The 16,658-nt window shown below is 25.8% G+C and overlaps 3 protein-coding genes across 5 annotated transcripts; 1 reads left to right on the forward strand and 2 right to left on the reverse strand.

Annotated features, from left to right (window-relative positions):
- Positions 1-1,863: 1,863 nt before the first annotated feature.
- LOC129615009 (U6 snRNA-associated Sm-like protein LSm7) lies at positions 1,864-3,963 on the forward strand. Of its 2 annotated transcripts, XM_055530047.1 has the most exons (3): positions 1,864-2,509; positions 2,602-3,483; positions 3,540-3,963. In XM_055530047.1, exons 2-3 carry the CDS (start codon positions 3,466-3,468, stop codon positions 3,849-3,851), a joined length of 330 nt encoding a protein of 109 aa, XP_055386022.1. In that variant the 5' UTR covers positions 1,864-2,509; positions 2,602-3,465; the 3' UTR covers positions 3,852-3,963. The 2 variants fall into 2 exon arrangements, with proteins under 2 accessions (XP_055386022.1, XP_055386021.1); XM_055530046.1 differs by having other exon boundaries at positions 1,864-3,483.
- Positions 3,876-16,554, reverse strand: LOC129615007 (chitin deacetylase 1). Of its 2 annotated transcripts, none has more exons than XM_055530043.1 (7): positions 16,530-16,554; positions 5,584-5,829; positions 5,375-5,514; positions 4,984-5,318; positions 4,527-4,891; positions 4,317-4,474; positions 3,876-4,245 (listed from the first exon to the last, which is right to left on the reverse strand). In XM_055530043.1, exons 2-7 carry the CDS (start codon positions 5,729-5,731, stop codon positions 3,964-3,966), a joined length of 1,428 nt encoding a protein of 475 aa, XP_055386018.1. In that variant the 5' UTR covers positions 5,732-5,829; positions 16,530-16,554; the 3' UTR covers positions 3,876-3,963. The 2 variants fall into 2 exon arrangements, with proteins under 2 accessions (XP_055386018.1, XP_055386019.1); XM_055530044.1 differs by lacking the exon at positions 16,530-16,554 and adding an exon at positions 9,896-9,956.
- On the reverse strand, positions 11,731-12,701 carry LOC129615008 (39S ribosomal protein L10, mitochondrial). The gene is made up of 2 exons (XM_055530045.1): positions 12,585-12,701; positions 11,731-12,532 (listed from the first exon to the last, which is right to left on the reverse strand). The coding sequence occupies exons 1-2, from the start codon at positions 12,604-12,606 to the stop codon at positions 11,817-11,819; spliced, it is 738 nt and encodes a 245-aa protein (XP_055386020.1). The 5' UTR covers positions 12,607-12,701; the 3' UTR covers positions 11,731-11,816.
- Positions 16,555-16,658: the final 104 nt, after the last annotated feature.

Here is a 16,658-nt window from a genome sequence, read left to right on the forward strand (position 1 = left end):
TTGTGTATTTATTTTTATAAATTTTATAAACATAAACAAATATATTTTGGTTATACCAAAAAACGAAAATTTTGATTTTGGATTATAAAAGTGTGAAACTTAGAAAAAACCTATTTTGTTCATTTTATTTTATTTTTAATTGAAAAGTTTGAAACGTTTTGAGAAAAAAATATTGTTGATGAATATATTTTTTTTCCAAAAATAAAACCTTCTGAAATAACCAAGAAAACATATGCTTCGACTTCTGTAAGATTTGAAAAGTTTTTAAAACACTAAATTTTACTTTACAAAACTTGAACAAACTTTAAACATTGAGAAAATGAGAATGTCATCATTTTCTCTTATTTTTGTTCAAAAAGTATTATCCCAGACAGTTTGCATGCAAAAACTTTATAAAGTTTTTAAAAAATTTCTCCTATCAGACTTATTCTTTTAAATTTGTTATACATTTCCATGTATGTTTATGTATTAACCTTGACATTAAAAAAAAATTAAGCCCGAACGCTGCTTTTTTGTGAACATTTTGTAAAATTACATATGTTTATTGGGCGAAATGACATTTCTGAAGTATAATTTTTTCTTTGTTGTTTTTTTTAGAAAAGTTATGATTTTTGTCTATTTTCATTTCGAGTTTTCTATACGAAAAGTTGACTAAAACCTAAAAATTTATACTAGTATGAAATTTGGAGTTTTATGAACAATATATCAAAAATTCAAATTTCAACTCAAAATTTTAACTATAATTTTTTTAAAATTTGGTGTTATATTTTTTAGTCTAGAATACACGGCTTAAAATAAAGTTAATAAAAATTTGATTAGATTTTAATTTAAACTTGTAATTATTTAATTTTAAGTTTTATAATTATGAAAGTGCTTTTAAAATTTTATAATCGTTATAAAAGATGCGTCTTTTCAAGTTGTTCCCTATATAAAAACTTACTAACAATGTGAAAATAATTCCTAATCTAACTATAATCACATACATACTTAAAAAAAATTATATGGACTTTTAATATAAAAAGAACTTACATGTGCAGTAATTTTTATAAATTATGGAGCATATAAGTTTAATTAATATAGTATACACATAAAAAAATATATAGATATATATGTATGTAATTATACGTATATATCTATATGAATTTTGGAAGGCATATCATACAAAATAAGCAAACTCGTTAATATCGAATGTATATTTCTCAAATTTAAAAAAATACACCAAAATTAACTAAATACTTCGTTAAACAAAATTGCCCTATTTTTTTTCCTGTAGTGTAGCATTTAATGACATTTTAAAAAAATTAACGGAACGTTTTTTTAAGATTTCATTCTTTCTTAGGGTCTAGGCCTGTATTTCTGTTATCGTGGTATTAACCATTCAAAATATTTTAATTATAAGTTATGTCATATTTAGTAATTCAAAAACTAACATATTTTGAAACATTGAAAAAACAATATTTACGTACATTTGCATTTTGGAATTTTTCAAAAAAATACGTAGGGAAATTTCTTTGAAATAGAGTCCCAAAATATTTATAATCCGCAGATCGCAGGTAGCTTGATCTAGGTTATTAATATTAAGATAAAAATATTTCTCAATTAAATAAATCACAAACGTAAAAAAGTTGAATATTATGTACAAAGACGGAATAAATTTAGACTGGTAGAGCGGAATAAAAAATATGTTCCGTTAAAAATAGAAAAACGTATGTATTAGAATGCGTCGTTCTGAAAAATGATTAACATAATTTCTAATAAAGTTAATTATCGTAAAGTATTTGCAAGAAACGAACTAGAATTTACGTCAGCAAACATAAATTCGCTGTACGAAATTTGAATACTATCAAATATTGGATTACAGATTTTTGTATTGAATATTTTTTCTTCGGCTCTCCAGCCAAAATTTTTGTACTATTTTACTTTGAATGCTGCTATCAATATGCTAATACTTTACATTCTTCTTTATTATTAGGGATATTTTCATTTTTGACTAGTGAAAGAACCAAAAAATATTAAATTCATCTTAAAGCTACTAATTTCTGGTTAAGCCGAGATCAATACATAAAGGTGGCATATAAATTTGGAATATATATGAAAAGCCTTTTGTGGGCATTTCTAGAGCATGAAAAACAGCGTTCACGCTTAACTGTCAATTGATACATTTTTTACATCATGAAGTTCGGATTCGTTTTTTATTAAAACTGGAATAGTCGTTAGGTCATCTGAGAACGAAATTTTTAGAGTGTAAAAAATTTGAAGAACAAAAAAAAACATCAACAAGATTCAATACAAGTGTGTTTAATGAGAGAAAATTTGAATTGAAACTGGAAGAAAATATCTATCGAAATATATTACTTATATCACTTACTTCAAACATAACAATGAAATTTCAGAAAAAAATTTCTAATGTGGGTTTGCCAATACTCTGCTACTAATAGGAGGTAGAAGTCAGAAATGAAACTGAAATTATGGTAAACTTTTCCATAAAAAGTTTTTATAAGTATAATATGTAAGTTCTTTTTTTATTATTAATCTTAGCCAAAATTATATATTGCAATTATCAATGTTATTTAATTTATATAATCCTGTACTGTACTGAAGTTTAAATTTTGAAAGAAGTTGACACCACGTCCCTTCATGAAACAAAAATTAAGAAAACAACTGAGTTATATTTGAGTTCCTGACGGCCAGCTAATATTTCAATACTATCGTTATGAAGGGGCTGTGCAGCATTCTCAACTAGTTAGAGAATTACAAAACAAACACTCATATAAAAGGTTTGCCACATTTCATACAAATGAAATAAAATAATTATTGACATCATATAAATCATATGTTAAAAAATAATGAGACACGAGGTTAGTTTTAAAATTTATAATGTACCCTGATTAAAAATAGATATACATATTAGTTGCTGTTACATTACGCAATGAAGTTTTCCACTTCGCTACCATTTTGAACTGAATGTATGTTTGAAAGAATTATTGATAATAGAATAAATAATGTAATGTAAAATTATGTATAACGAAGGTTAATTTTATGTTTAGTTTCAATATATTTACATAATTAAATATTAAAAGCGCATAATTCAATAATAATGAAATGAAGCTTTAAATACATACATATCAAAATGCAATTACACAGATATTGTGGCATTCGTTTTTTTTATCACAATTTTATTTGACAAATTTGTAGTGTCGCAAAAAACAGAAAAAACAATTGGAGTGTGCAAAATAATAAAAATATCAGTATTTAACACAACTGACAGTTATTTATCATGCTATGTTAAGGTATGTACGTATTTAATAACAAGCATGTATTCATGTCAGCCGTAGTGTGGAATGTGTTGAAGGGTTTGAGTTGCTATATGTCACTCAATTGTGTTTCCTACAATTGAAAAAAAAGTGTTCCTACAATTTTGTTTACAAACATTAAACCGCTTTTGAAGAAATTACAATAAAAAATATGGCAGAAAAAACTAAGGTATTTAAAATTTTCTTGCATTTTTGTGATTGATTTAATTTTTCTGTTTTTTTAAGGGTACGGATAATAAAGAAAAGCGTAGAAAAGAATCAATTCTTGACCTTTCAAAATATTTGGAAAAAAATATTAGAGTAAAATTTGCTGGAGGCAGAGAAGCAGCAGGAGTTTTAAAAGGATATGATCCTTTATTAAATTTAGTGCTTGATAATACAGTCGAATATCTTCGAGATCCTGATGAACCATTCAAATTAGCGGATGAAACTAGGAATCTAGGATTAGTTGTTTGTAGAGGTACCTCCGTAGTGTTAATTTGCCCACAGGACGGCATGGAACCTATACAAAACCCGTTCATTACTCAGGATGCATAAAGTGTCAATATCATTCAAAACACATTTTTAAAAAGCAAATAAATAATTTGTGTATATTATAATGAAAATAAATAACTAAGGTAAGATTACAAAACAACATCAAAACGTAATGTTAATAAAGCCCAAATTCATTTCTGATCCATGGATAATGCGGTGGGCATTCGGTACAAGTATGAAAATAACGTTCCTCTTGCAAAATTTTACTGTTAAGTTTGCAGATATTTGGTACTTCACAAGCCAATTCATTTTCATGTAGAACTTTAGGATCACTGCAACCCCAATGTTTGAAACTGTAAAGTTCATTAATCGGAGTCGGGTTGCGAATCCACTGAATAGCTTGATAATTTGTTACGAAGTAAACATCTGGTAGTTTTCTTATATCTTCCATGAATTTCTATTAAAAAAAAATCACTTGTCGTTAGACTTAAGAAAAATTTAAAAATCTCGTTAGTAAAATGATCCTACCAAAAATGCGTTGAGATATACAATTTTTTTAAACCAAGTCGATTCGAAAAATAGTCCAAAAGGTGCTCTATTAGTAAGATAGTGTCTTTTAAAGTTATGTGTTAACATTTTGTAAATATCTTCCCCATCAAAATGAGGTGGACAAGTGTCGATAGTTCCTAAATTAAAAAGCTAGTATAAAATTAAATAAATTTGTGTAAATTACCTTACCGCAAGTGTAATCTCCACCTTCCATTTGATTGATTACCATTTCCCATATACCTGGGTAACTTCTAGTTGGACAATTTTGTTTCGCTCCTAAACACGAGTGTGGCATTTTAAAGTCCATTGTATAAGGCCATAAAGGCGGATTGGAATATGGAGCAACAATAGATGAATCATAAACAAAACCAAATTCTTTCATCATTAAAAATTGCCGATTCCACCCAACTTTTTGATAGGGCACTCTCATCCCACGTATTTCATTCATACGAATGTTTGCAAACTTATTAAGAATATTGGCTTGACCGACCATTTCATCGAACCAATCTTCAATTGTAGCATTATAAGACCACCAAGTACCAGAATCTCGATGTCTATTATTTGAAAATTCAAAAACAATATAATGAAAATTAAAGAAATATTTGTTATTATTTTAAAATGATTAGAAGTAAGAAAAAATTTGTACGTTATAGAGTGAACAGCTATTTCATGACCATCGTTCCAAAGTTTCTGCACAAACTGATAATTTGTATATTGATGTGAAACATAAAATGTTGCTTTAATTGAACACCCATTTGGATTTTTACGATTTTGTGTCAATAAAACTTTTGAGTATAATTCCCAGTTATCAAAACTTATTGAATCATCAAATGTAAGAAGAATCATTTGTGGAACTTGTTTTACATTAAGATTTCCAGGTATATCTGTCCCGTCTTTTGAACAATGGCAAAATGGTAATTTGCATTTTACAGAATCGCAATCGTCGGGGGTATTTGGATCTTTTTGTGAATCGCACCATCCCTAAAGTAATTCAAAAGAAATTGTCAAAAAATTTAATAAAAAAAAAATAATTTTACTTCATCAGAACCGTCTGGACAGTCAACAGATCCGTCACAAAAATATTCTCCAGGTAAACATGTGCCATCTGCACAACCCAATTGTTTATTCCTTTTATCACATTTCGCACTTTTAAGCAAGGGTTTGGGAATTTTTACCTCTAGAAGGTTTTTAATTTATTCTTTAAAGTATAGTATAATATATGATGAATATAGGTAATGATAAATACCTTCTGTGATATCACAGTTGTCGACATTTTGCTTAAAATCACAAATTTGTCTTACAACATCAAATAACAAACCCTCTGAACACGTAAATTCGATAACTTCGTCCTCAATGCATACATAATACTTTGCACATTCAGAATTGGTCCACATCTTGTGTACTGGTCTTTTAGGATTTCTGTAATATTTTCCATCATCTATGCATGTTATAACGTTTTTAAATCTTTTTTTGTGAACAGCACTACAATTTACTGAAAAAGATACATAGTTTTGTACATAAAGATTAGTTGTTACGGTAACTGCGTTTTGAAAGCAATAATTAAAAACAGTTTAAAGTTAATACTGTAAGTTACAATAAATCGACGGTTCCGGATACAACTATTGATTTTCAAAAAAATAGGTTTTTAGGAGAACAAAATAACTTCTCATTTTGTATAAGTAAAGGTATCGCATTGAAATAAAAGTCAAAATATTGGAAATAATTTTCTTAATAGGTCCTGCCAAAAATTTATATTTTTTTTATTTTAATTAAACTATTCAAAATTAGACTTTTCTCTTTTTAATAATCATAAAAATGGCAATTTACCCTGTAAGTCGACATACAACCGCGAAGTAAATAGCATTTCTAGTGTATTTGTACTTACGATAAAAAATATTTTAGAAAATCTTTGGGATATTAGTTTATTTCGATTTGCAACATTTATTGTAAAATATTATAGTATGCTTATTGTTCTATGTATGTATAAATACAACATCATGAAAAGCATTGTTTTCAAATTCAAGAAGAGTTAGAACAAATGCATTTTTTATGAAAATAATAACTCTTTTAACAAAAATTTAATATTTGGATGTAGATAAACAAATAATAAAAGTTTTACTATCGTAAATCGATATCTTATTAATGTACTTAAATCACTTTAGAATAATGTTCCAGAAATTTAGCTTCCGCAAGTGCAAATACAATATTTGAAAGCCTCTTGAGCAACTTACAACAAAAGTTTTTTTTATATTTGTTGAATTTCTATTAAAGCTAGGTTTACAAAAATTTGTGGGTACATGCACAAAGTTATAGAGCATTCGCAGAAACGGGGAAAACTTTTATTGTATATGTATGTAGTTCTATTTGGAGCCGTCGAATGTTACATTTTTTTATGACAAAATTTTACACTAAAATAATAAAGCTGATAGTTTTTAGAAAGTCTGTGTTGAAATAACAAATTTTTTTGTCAAATATGCGCATTTTGTGTAATTTCTTTCATAAATAATTTTTTTTACAGTTTAAAAATAAAATATGCACATACATACATATACATATGGAAATACAGGAACATACATATAAGTATGTACACTTTTTACAAGAATTCAGAGGCATTTACTTAATACTTTTAAATCTACACATGTACATACATATATGAAAGAATTTATGCATGTTTAGAACACAACAAATTATAACCAAAGTATATCTACTAACAAGTAGTTCGACCAAAGTATATCTACTAATAAGTAATTCGACTCGTTCCATTCCGTTAGTTTTCGTTTGCATCTTGTTTCCAAATTCTTAAAATATTCCATTTTTTTTGTAGAAATAGATGGTAATAAGAGTTGTGTACGCAAGAAAGAAACAAAATATTGTAAACAAACGAGTGTATCAAAAACATTGAACTAAAATTAAGTTAGGTAAAAATCTTGTTATTTTTATTTTGATAATAACAAAATTTATTTTTCATTTTATAAAACTTCGAATGTATGAAAGCAAAAGAGTTTGAAATTTCATGTATGAATGTACACATGCATGTACCTGGTACAGTAGATACATAGTATCAGGTAGTGACATAGAAATAAAGTAATTTATAAAGAAAAAAAGGTGTATGCATACTGATTACTTTATGAAATATAATTATTACCGGGAAATATATCGAATCGGGAAATATCGAATTTTTTACCTAAATTTTATAAAATGAAAAATAAATTTTGTTATTATCAAAAAAAAAATAACAAAATTTTTACCTAACTTAATTTAATTTTATTTTAGTTCAATGTTTTTGATACACTCGTTTGTTTACAATATTTTGTTTCTTTCTTGCCTACACAACTCTTATTACCATCTATTTCTAAAAAAAAATGGAATATTTTAAGAATTTGGAAGCAAGATGCAAATAAAAACTAACGGAATGGAACGAGTCGAATTACTTATTAGTAGATATACTTTGATTATAACTTTATTAAAATTGTTTTGGGAATGAATTTATTTACGACTAGGGATTGTTTAATATATACCAAGCAATCAAATATTATTTTGATTTAAAAGTTTCTTGTACAGAATTTTATATTAAACTTCATATACCTATGTAGCTCTTATTCACTTATAATATTACAACTGCCTGTTCAGTAGTTTAAAGGATAAAAATATAGTATAATATACAATATATTCAAGCATGCCCACAAGCGTAGCTAGTGAAATGGGGTCACATAATGCATATACATACATACATATATCATAAACTCCTATAATGTATAAAGATGTCTGCAATATACATATACATACATATATGTATGTACAATAAATTAGAATGAACTTTTAAATCAACATGCAGATTTTATTACAGGTTAAAGAATATGAAGTGCTATAGGTAGATAAGTATGTGTATAAGAATTTTAATTTTCTGACGTAATGTCTACAAGTGTAGGTAATTAAACGGAAATGGGAGCATAATTACACAAATATATGATAATATTATCACTATTTATGTAATTACTACTATGATAATATTTAGCAATAAATTCAAATGCAATATTGGATGAACATGCAGATTGTATTGCAAATGAATTTTTGTCGCGTCTTAGGGATGCTGCAACAACCATTTATTAACAAAAAAAATCAAAAAAAAGATAAATTTCACTCATATCTTATAATAAAAATCAAAATAGAAAATTGTTTTATAGTATACAAACTTGTTAAAAATACATACATATGTATGTATTTCTAACAGCCGGTTTCACTACTTGTTTTTTTCTTTTTGATTTTATATCATTTTATTACGTATACTTACTTCCAACTAAAATAAGTGTACATATACATTCGTATATATGTATATTGATTAAATGAAAAACGAATATTAACCGGAAAATATGCATAAGCTTAGAAATTCCTTTTTTTTAAGAAAAACATGACATTGAGGAAATTCATTAAAAAAAATGTTCATATAGTTTTTTATTATAACAGAAGAGAGCGGAAATTTGTTTCACATTGTAATTTAGGTTATTGGACGTAATGACATGCACCTATGTATGTATGTAGATATGTATATATCAGTACATATGTATATATAGTTTAAATATTTTATAAGTTTTTCCAATCTTACGAAAAAAAAATATGAACTAGTTCAAAAAATAATGTTATATTAAAGTAAAATATCTGAAAATTGAATTACTGAATTACATAAGTATGTATATTATGAACATACTTATATGTACATGAGTAGTGTAACTGCTTGTAATCCCACACAAAATTTAAAGAAATATTTCTATCATTCATTGAGACAAATGCTTTTAAAACAAGATAAATTTCAAAGCTAATATGGATTAATCTATTTTCATAATATTTACTCTGTTTTCCCGTATTATTTTATTGGTTCCTCCCCTGAAAATATTCTTATAATGAAACCATATTAATACGTACGAACATGCAGCTGTATGAATACTAGAAGTATTCAAATTAAATAAGCTAAAAATCAAAGAACAAAACACCCATTATTTACCCAATAAAATAATACAAATATACATAAACATTTTTTCATTTAAATGTTGTTTTATACATAGCTTCGAAATAATAGTAACGAAAATACGATCTTTTGAAAATTTTTTAGATGCTTTTTCTGACCTTAGTAATAACCAGGTTGGTAGATTGGTATCTCCATTTTAATTAATGTAAATGTGATTAGTTGATTACGTTTTCCAACAGTTCTATTTTTCAAATGATTATTCTGCGTGTTATATTTTTTTATATTCATATATTCGTTCTAAACCTTAATCATATCATGTTCATGTAATTGTAGTACATAAAAATAATATATAATATATATATATTACATGTAGGTGAGTAATTACTTATAATATATGTATGCACATATCTTATTTATTTTATAAAGGAATTATTATTATTATTATAATAACAATAATTTCTTTATAAAATACGTATTAATATTTCTAAAAGATAAAGCGTAACTGAACGTTAAAAACAAATAAAAGGTGATAAAAAAACTTTCACTCAATTTCAAATTAATAAGAAATTTAATTTATTTGTGTTCGAAAGTATACCATTAACTATAATTCCAATAATTACAAGTACAATTTTAAAATTTATATTATTGCAATTTAGTTTATTAATCATATTTCATATTTTTTTTATTTTAATCAAGAATTAATCGAAGTTTTAATAAATTATAAAAGAAAATGTTACGTATTTATCGCTTATCTTGATAACGGTAATTTTTTACTTAAATTAATTGCGCAAGAACGTATTTGTTTTTTAAATTCCACCGTAAACTGTCAACAAATTGTGGTAAGCATGGTCTTTTATAAATTTAGAAAAAGCTTTTTACTTAGCTTTAAGTTATCACATTTTTGCGGATAATTACATATTTCGAAGATGAATTAAATCACAACAGGTAAGATGTGCTTTTAATAACATATTTACATATATATACATGTATGTATGTCTACATTTTTATACATAAGTATCCTTGTTACAACGTTTTTGTCCTAAGTTATAATCTTATGAATAAATTTACATGCTTAATTATAAATTATAAAATTGTTTCGTATTATACAATGTTATCATTGAATAGTTTTTCTAACTAATAAAAATAACTAGTTTTAATCTAATAAATAAAAATAATAAATATGCAGCTAATAAACACGAATCCGCAAAATAGCTTGCATTTACGTTGTTTAATTCAGGAAAGCAATAAACTAATGTCATATACATATGTATGTATATCTACAGGTCATCAAGCTCAGAGAGCAAATCAAAAATAAATTCCAAATTTATATGGAGTTTAAATTGACGGTGAAATTATTTGTGTAAAGGAAATCGATTAATATTTTTGGCTTTACTGCTTCTACATATTTTTTTAAATTTCAAAAAAAATCGGTTAGTAAGTTCCAACTGAAAAATGCATTTAAAAACCAAAAAATTGCAATTTTTAGCGCAGACAACCTTTCTTGTTTTCGTAATGGAAGGGTACTGAATTACAGAGTAAAATTTCTGAATAAAAAATAGAATTTAAAAATAAATTGAAGGAAAAAGCAAAAAAAAAATTATAATTATAATATAGATGGCTTTTAAAACTATACTAAATAAAATGAAAATTATAAAGAATACTCAAAAATTTCACAAAAAAAAATAAAAAAACATTTCATACGGGATACTTCGAAAACATAAAACATTAAGAATTGTTTTTGTAATTTTTCCCGATTCAAAATTTCGGAAAATAATTTCAACTTGGAGGCCTGATAGTTATATATGGCATTAAATAAACAATAAAGAATAATTGTACCTAATAATAAATGTTAAAAAATAATAAGTAATAAATAAACAAAGACTTTAAACTTCTTTTTCTATGCTTTAAACCTTTTAAAATTTAAAATAAATGTTTAACGTTTTTCGTATAAATATTTGTTTATCGAAACTTTTCCAAACTCATATACATATTTCTGCGGAAACCTGGACAAAGCAAAATTATTATTTAAATAAATTCTATATCCATACTTTCTACACTTAAGGCTACATACATACATATGTATGCCCTTACTCACTCTTGACATCACAAAAATATCTTAATAAAGCATTTCTATCAGCCGTGTACCTACTACATTGAAATTAACAGAATTTTAACATCTTTGAATAACCATGTAAAATAAATATAGACAAAGTTTTACGATTTTTTATACACGGAAAATTATAAGACATTTTCTGCTTAGTGAGACAGAAAACTTTTGAAATGGTTTTTTTTATACTTGCTATTAAAATCTTTTGTCAAGTTTTGATATCGCAAAAGGTTAGATGGTAAGTGTATGTTCCAAGTTTGTGATTTATATTAACTTTTTTCATAACAACCTAAACTAAACAAATAAAAAAAGCAACTCAAACATAAAGTTTACGTTTTTATATTTAGCATATATAATTTATAGAAAAAAGAACCACTTCTTCTTTTGTTAAACTTTTTTTTTATTTTTGTTAAACTTTTGTATCCTCTTCTATATTTTTGTTTGTATTATTTTCACCTTTGGCATAAGCGTCCAATACGTTTATTAAATTTTTTTGATGGCTTTCTAAGTTAGTAATTATTTGATTTCCAACCATGTTTAAAACATTAACTAACTCACATCTCATTGCCTGTAAATCCGGTAGTTTTGCATATTCGACAAATTCGTTGCGACTTAATAATCTATCTTGAATTATTCCAGCTAAGAGAATCATTTGCGGGACTTTTCTGGTGATTTTAACTAATTGTGAAACTTTCTCCTCAGGAGAAAAAACAAAACAATGATTAGAATTAAATAGCTGGTAAATAGCTTCATATTTTGTATCAACGACAGCTTTTCCTATGATTTTCTTTCCATAGGTTTTTAAATGCATATTTTGTTTGTGTAAAGCTACCTTGACTTTAAAAATTTCATCGCTTGTTATCGAATTTAGATGAAAAATGCCAACCATTTTTGAATGATTTAGCCAGTTAAAGACTTCTTTAGCTATTATTTCATCATATGGATTAACTCTTAAAGCATCTACGTTCTTTTCAAAACATTTTTTTTTCAAATCGGGCTTTGGAAATATAGGTTGAGTGACAGCGAGTATCTTAGCCCTCTCATAATGTGGTTGCCTTGGTCGTTGAATATTAATTTTACCACGAAAACGCTTAGCATATAATAATGGAAGTTGAACACATAATACTAAAATATATAATAATGCTTTTATGTTTTTAAAGTTATATTTTATCCTTACATTTCTGTGACATAAAAGACATCTTCCAACGATAAATTTTGGTTTCTTTACATATGTCTCATTTTATAACATCAGCTGTTTATGTTTACCTGGTTTTCGAGTAGGGCTAATAATTTCTTAAAATTATTTGTCAAAAAAGAAGTTTAATTTATTGACGGCAGAAATGTCAAGTTAGTTTAATCCGATAGCCGTCCGGTTAGTACAAGAGATGTAATAGACATGCATATATTATGTATACATTTATAGGCGGACTGCTAGTGGAGCTTTCAGCAATAAGATTTATGAAAAAGAAATAAATGTAAAGTATTTTTGAAAATCTTTAATTTTAGTAGAATAATCAATAAAGCAACAAATTGCTACTAGAAATTTGATATGTTGGCATATAAAGAAATTTTTAGTAAAAAGTATTATGTGTAATTTACCATCATCAGATAAAATTATAAATCTAATAATGAGGATGGCTGGCATGGCAAATAATAATTTTTGAAGCCAACATAAAATAATGGTCCCCATACTGATCGGCGAAGCGAATGAAATGAATGCGAATGAAATTTCTGGTATTGTCATTAGCGAATTCGCCCGAAATGAATGAATTTGGATGCACATTTATAAAGCGAGCCACTTGCTGCAAGACAAACGACAGCCCGGAGCCGCCAACTATTGGAATAGAGGCACCGCCTGAGTTGGAACCAGATTTTTCACAGGGGTTGCTCAGCGTAGCAGTAGGGACCACTTGTAGGTAAGATATGGCGTTGAGTAGCTTAAGCTAGACTGCGGTAACAGGAAACTCAACAGCTGCTGTATTGCGCAATATTTTGTTATTTTATTTAAAAAATTACTGCAGTTTGTAAAAAAAAAATCGTAAAATATTTAATAATAATTGTTAAAAAAAGAATATTATTTTATAAAAATTTGTAAAAAAATTTGTTGAAAAAGAAAAAAGTGTATAATATGTAGTTATAAATTGTTATTCCCATTTGCAAAAACAAATAGTTTTTTACACCATATACAAGTGAATATTATTCATTTCAATAATTAAAAGAAAAATGTATTCAACAATGCTTTGGTTAATTCATAATTTGTAATTTTATTAGGTTTTTAATTTTGCAAAGAAAACATTTGTTAAAACATTTTTAAATTAAAATTACTTCGCATGATATAATTTTACCAGGACCGGGGTTTTTTTTTAAGCGAAATGAGTTTGTGTTTGCTAAAATGTAGCATACAAACAAATATTTTAAATTGATCTTTTTTTTGTATAATCACAGCTTTCCCAGAAATGATGAAATAAAATATATTTCTCTTTATAGAGTGAAGATTTGGTCTCCAAAAAATATTGTATGAAGAAGCCCGATGCCGTTGAATTCCGTAATTAAAATAAAATATTAGCGTGGATTACTTTTCTTCTAAAATATTTTGTTCTAGAATGAATTAGTACGTGAACCTAAATTGATGAGTAAGGAAAAATACGACAACATATCATCTACTTCAGCGAGTAATAACCATCATATTAATTGAAATTTATTAAAAATTATACTGTTTTAGAGTCATTAAAATTTATATGTATTTATATTTATTATTATTAATATTATTTAGAGTTGTTGAGTAAAATTGTCAAACAAAACTAGTGACAAGAGTTTTGTTTAAATTTGTTTTTTTTTATATACATATGAGTTTTTTTTATTCAAAAAATTTTTAATTTATCTTTCTTACAAATTATATTTATTTTATAGTACAAGCAAGACAAAGAATTAAAATAAATACGCTTCTGTTACAACTTTGACAATGCTCGGAGCAAAAAAAGAGACAAACAAAAAAAAAAATTTGGCTTCATTGTTTTTTTTTTTTCAAAATGCTCCTTCTTTTGGTATTTCTCTTGACAAAATCAAGGCCTGGACCCTAATTTTTTTGTGAATTTAGTTGTAAAATTGCATATGTAATTTTAGCGACATGACGGAAATACAAATCTAATTTTAACATATGCAGAACAATCATTTTTTTTGTTGTTTTTTAGAAAATGATTTTTGCCTATATTCATTTCGAGTTTTCTATACGAAAAGTTAACTAAAACCTGAAAATTTGTATACTAAAATGAGATTTGGTGTTTTTTGAACAACATATAAAAAATTCAAATTTCAAGTTAACTATAATTTTGATTAAATATATTTTCAAGTTTTTCGCATTTTTTTACTTTCAATTCTCTCAGACAACATAAGTATGTGAAAGAATTGAAAGTAAAAAATGATAATACAGCAAATAAAATTTGGTGGTATATTTTAGAATATATGACGTAACAGAAAGTTAATAAAAATTTTATTAGACTTTAATTTAAGCGTGTAATTATTTGATTTTAATTTTTGTTATTATGAAAATGCTTTTATAATTTTATAATCGTTATAAAAGTTGTTTCAAATTATCCCCTATATAAAAACAAACATGTGTAAAAAAATATACATATATGTATGTACATAAATATATACATATATATTGTATCTATATGCATTCTGGGAGATATGCATTTTCTCAAATTTGAAAAAATACACGAAAATTAACTAAATACTTTGAAAAAGAAAAATTGCACTATTTTTTTTCTTGCAGACTAGCATTTATTGAAATCTTAAAAAAATGAACGGAACGTGGAGTTTTTAATGTTTTAATAACAGAAAACTTTAGCAATGTAAACACTAGTAAAGTAGAAAAAGATTGAATTTTAACTTTTTTTGATTAAAAATTTGAAAAAAGTTGATCTTGTGGATGATTTATGATGTTAAAAAGAGCCCTCTATACAGTAATACTTTAAATTTTTGTGTTAAAAATACGCATCATATAAAATTAGCTGTGCATCACTTTTTTTTGCGATTTTGTATTGATGCAGTTTTTTAAATGGAAGCTGAAAGCAAAAAATTTATTATTTTAACTCAATAGCTAATTATTTCTTTATGCAGTAATATATAATTTCTTATGTATTAATATTTTTAAATATTCCATTATATTAAAATCTCCAAAACTTAATTGAAATTAAAAAAAAAAATTAATAGATTTTAAATTGTTAATAATTTTAATACTTCATACAAAACCTTTTCAAAATAAACGCCAAAAAACATATGATTTAGAAAGTGACCAAAAAGTCAAAATAATATTGCATCAGCAAGGTAAATGCATCCATCGGATACACATTTTTGACTACTTTTCGATTATACCATGTATTACATTAAATCATTGAGCGGAAAGAAAAATTAGCTTTTATTGGATGTTGCCGATTTTCTTTTCTTACCCAGCATTTACACGTACAAGTTACTTGCAAGAAAGTTGCAATACATACAAAAATTTTACTAACACATTGAAATATTTCTACTTGCTTGTTTACTTGCAGTTCAACTTGCAAGAAAATTTTGCTCCCAGTAATTTGAGCAAGTAATTTGACATATTGAGTAATTCACAAAAAAAAATTTGTTGTTTTGATTTTTTTTTTTTTTTTAATTTAAAATTTTTGAATTTTGTTTTGAAAAAATTAAACTTAGCAAACTTATGGTTTCTAAAATTTATAAACAATTATATATATTGCTAGTTGTTTTCTTGTCAAAGACATTTTCAAATATTAACTTGCTAAACGCCTACGTCATAATAGCAAGTAATCTGACATTTCGAAAAACTAATTGACAATTAATATTATACAAACTTGCTTGCAAGTAACTTGTATGTGTAAATGCTGGGTTAAATTTAATGTTCAGCGTTATTTTGAAAACTTTAAAATTGCATGAGAAGGATAACGCAACAGCGTTATTGTGTTGAAGTGATATAAGTCGCCTCAAAAACATTATAATTTTTATACACAAGTAGTGTGCTAAAACACACTCATTTAATTTTTAAGTTGCATTGATTACAGTTACATCAGGATACAGTCGTTTTGGAAATATCCTACATCACAAAATACTTAAAACATACCTGCTTTGTAGCGATTACTTCCTATTTAGCAAACAGAACCAACAAGTAGTTACCATTAGAAATTACTTTTGCGTATACCTGTACAGTTATGAGTTATTTGAGCAGAGTATTATAGCATCTTATAAGCTT

Source organism: Condylostylus longicornis, unplaced genomic scaffold (assembly GCF_029603195.1).
Source record: "Condylostylus longicornis isolate FDR11 unplaced genomic scaffold, ASM2960319v2 ptg000135l, whole genome shotgun sequence".
Taxonomy (NCBI): Eukaryota; Metazoa; Arthropoda; class Insecta; order Diptera; family Dolichopodidae; genus Condylostylus; species Condylostylus longicornis.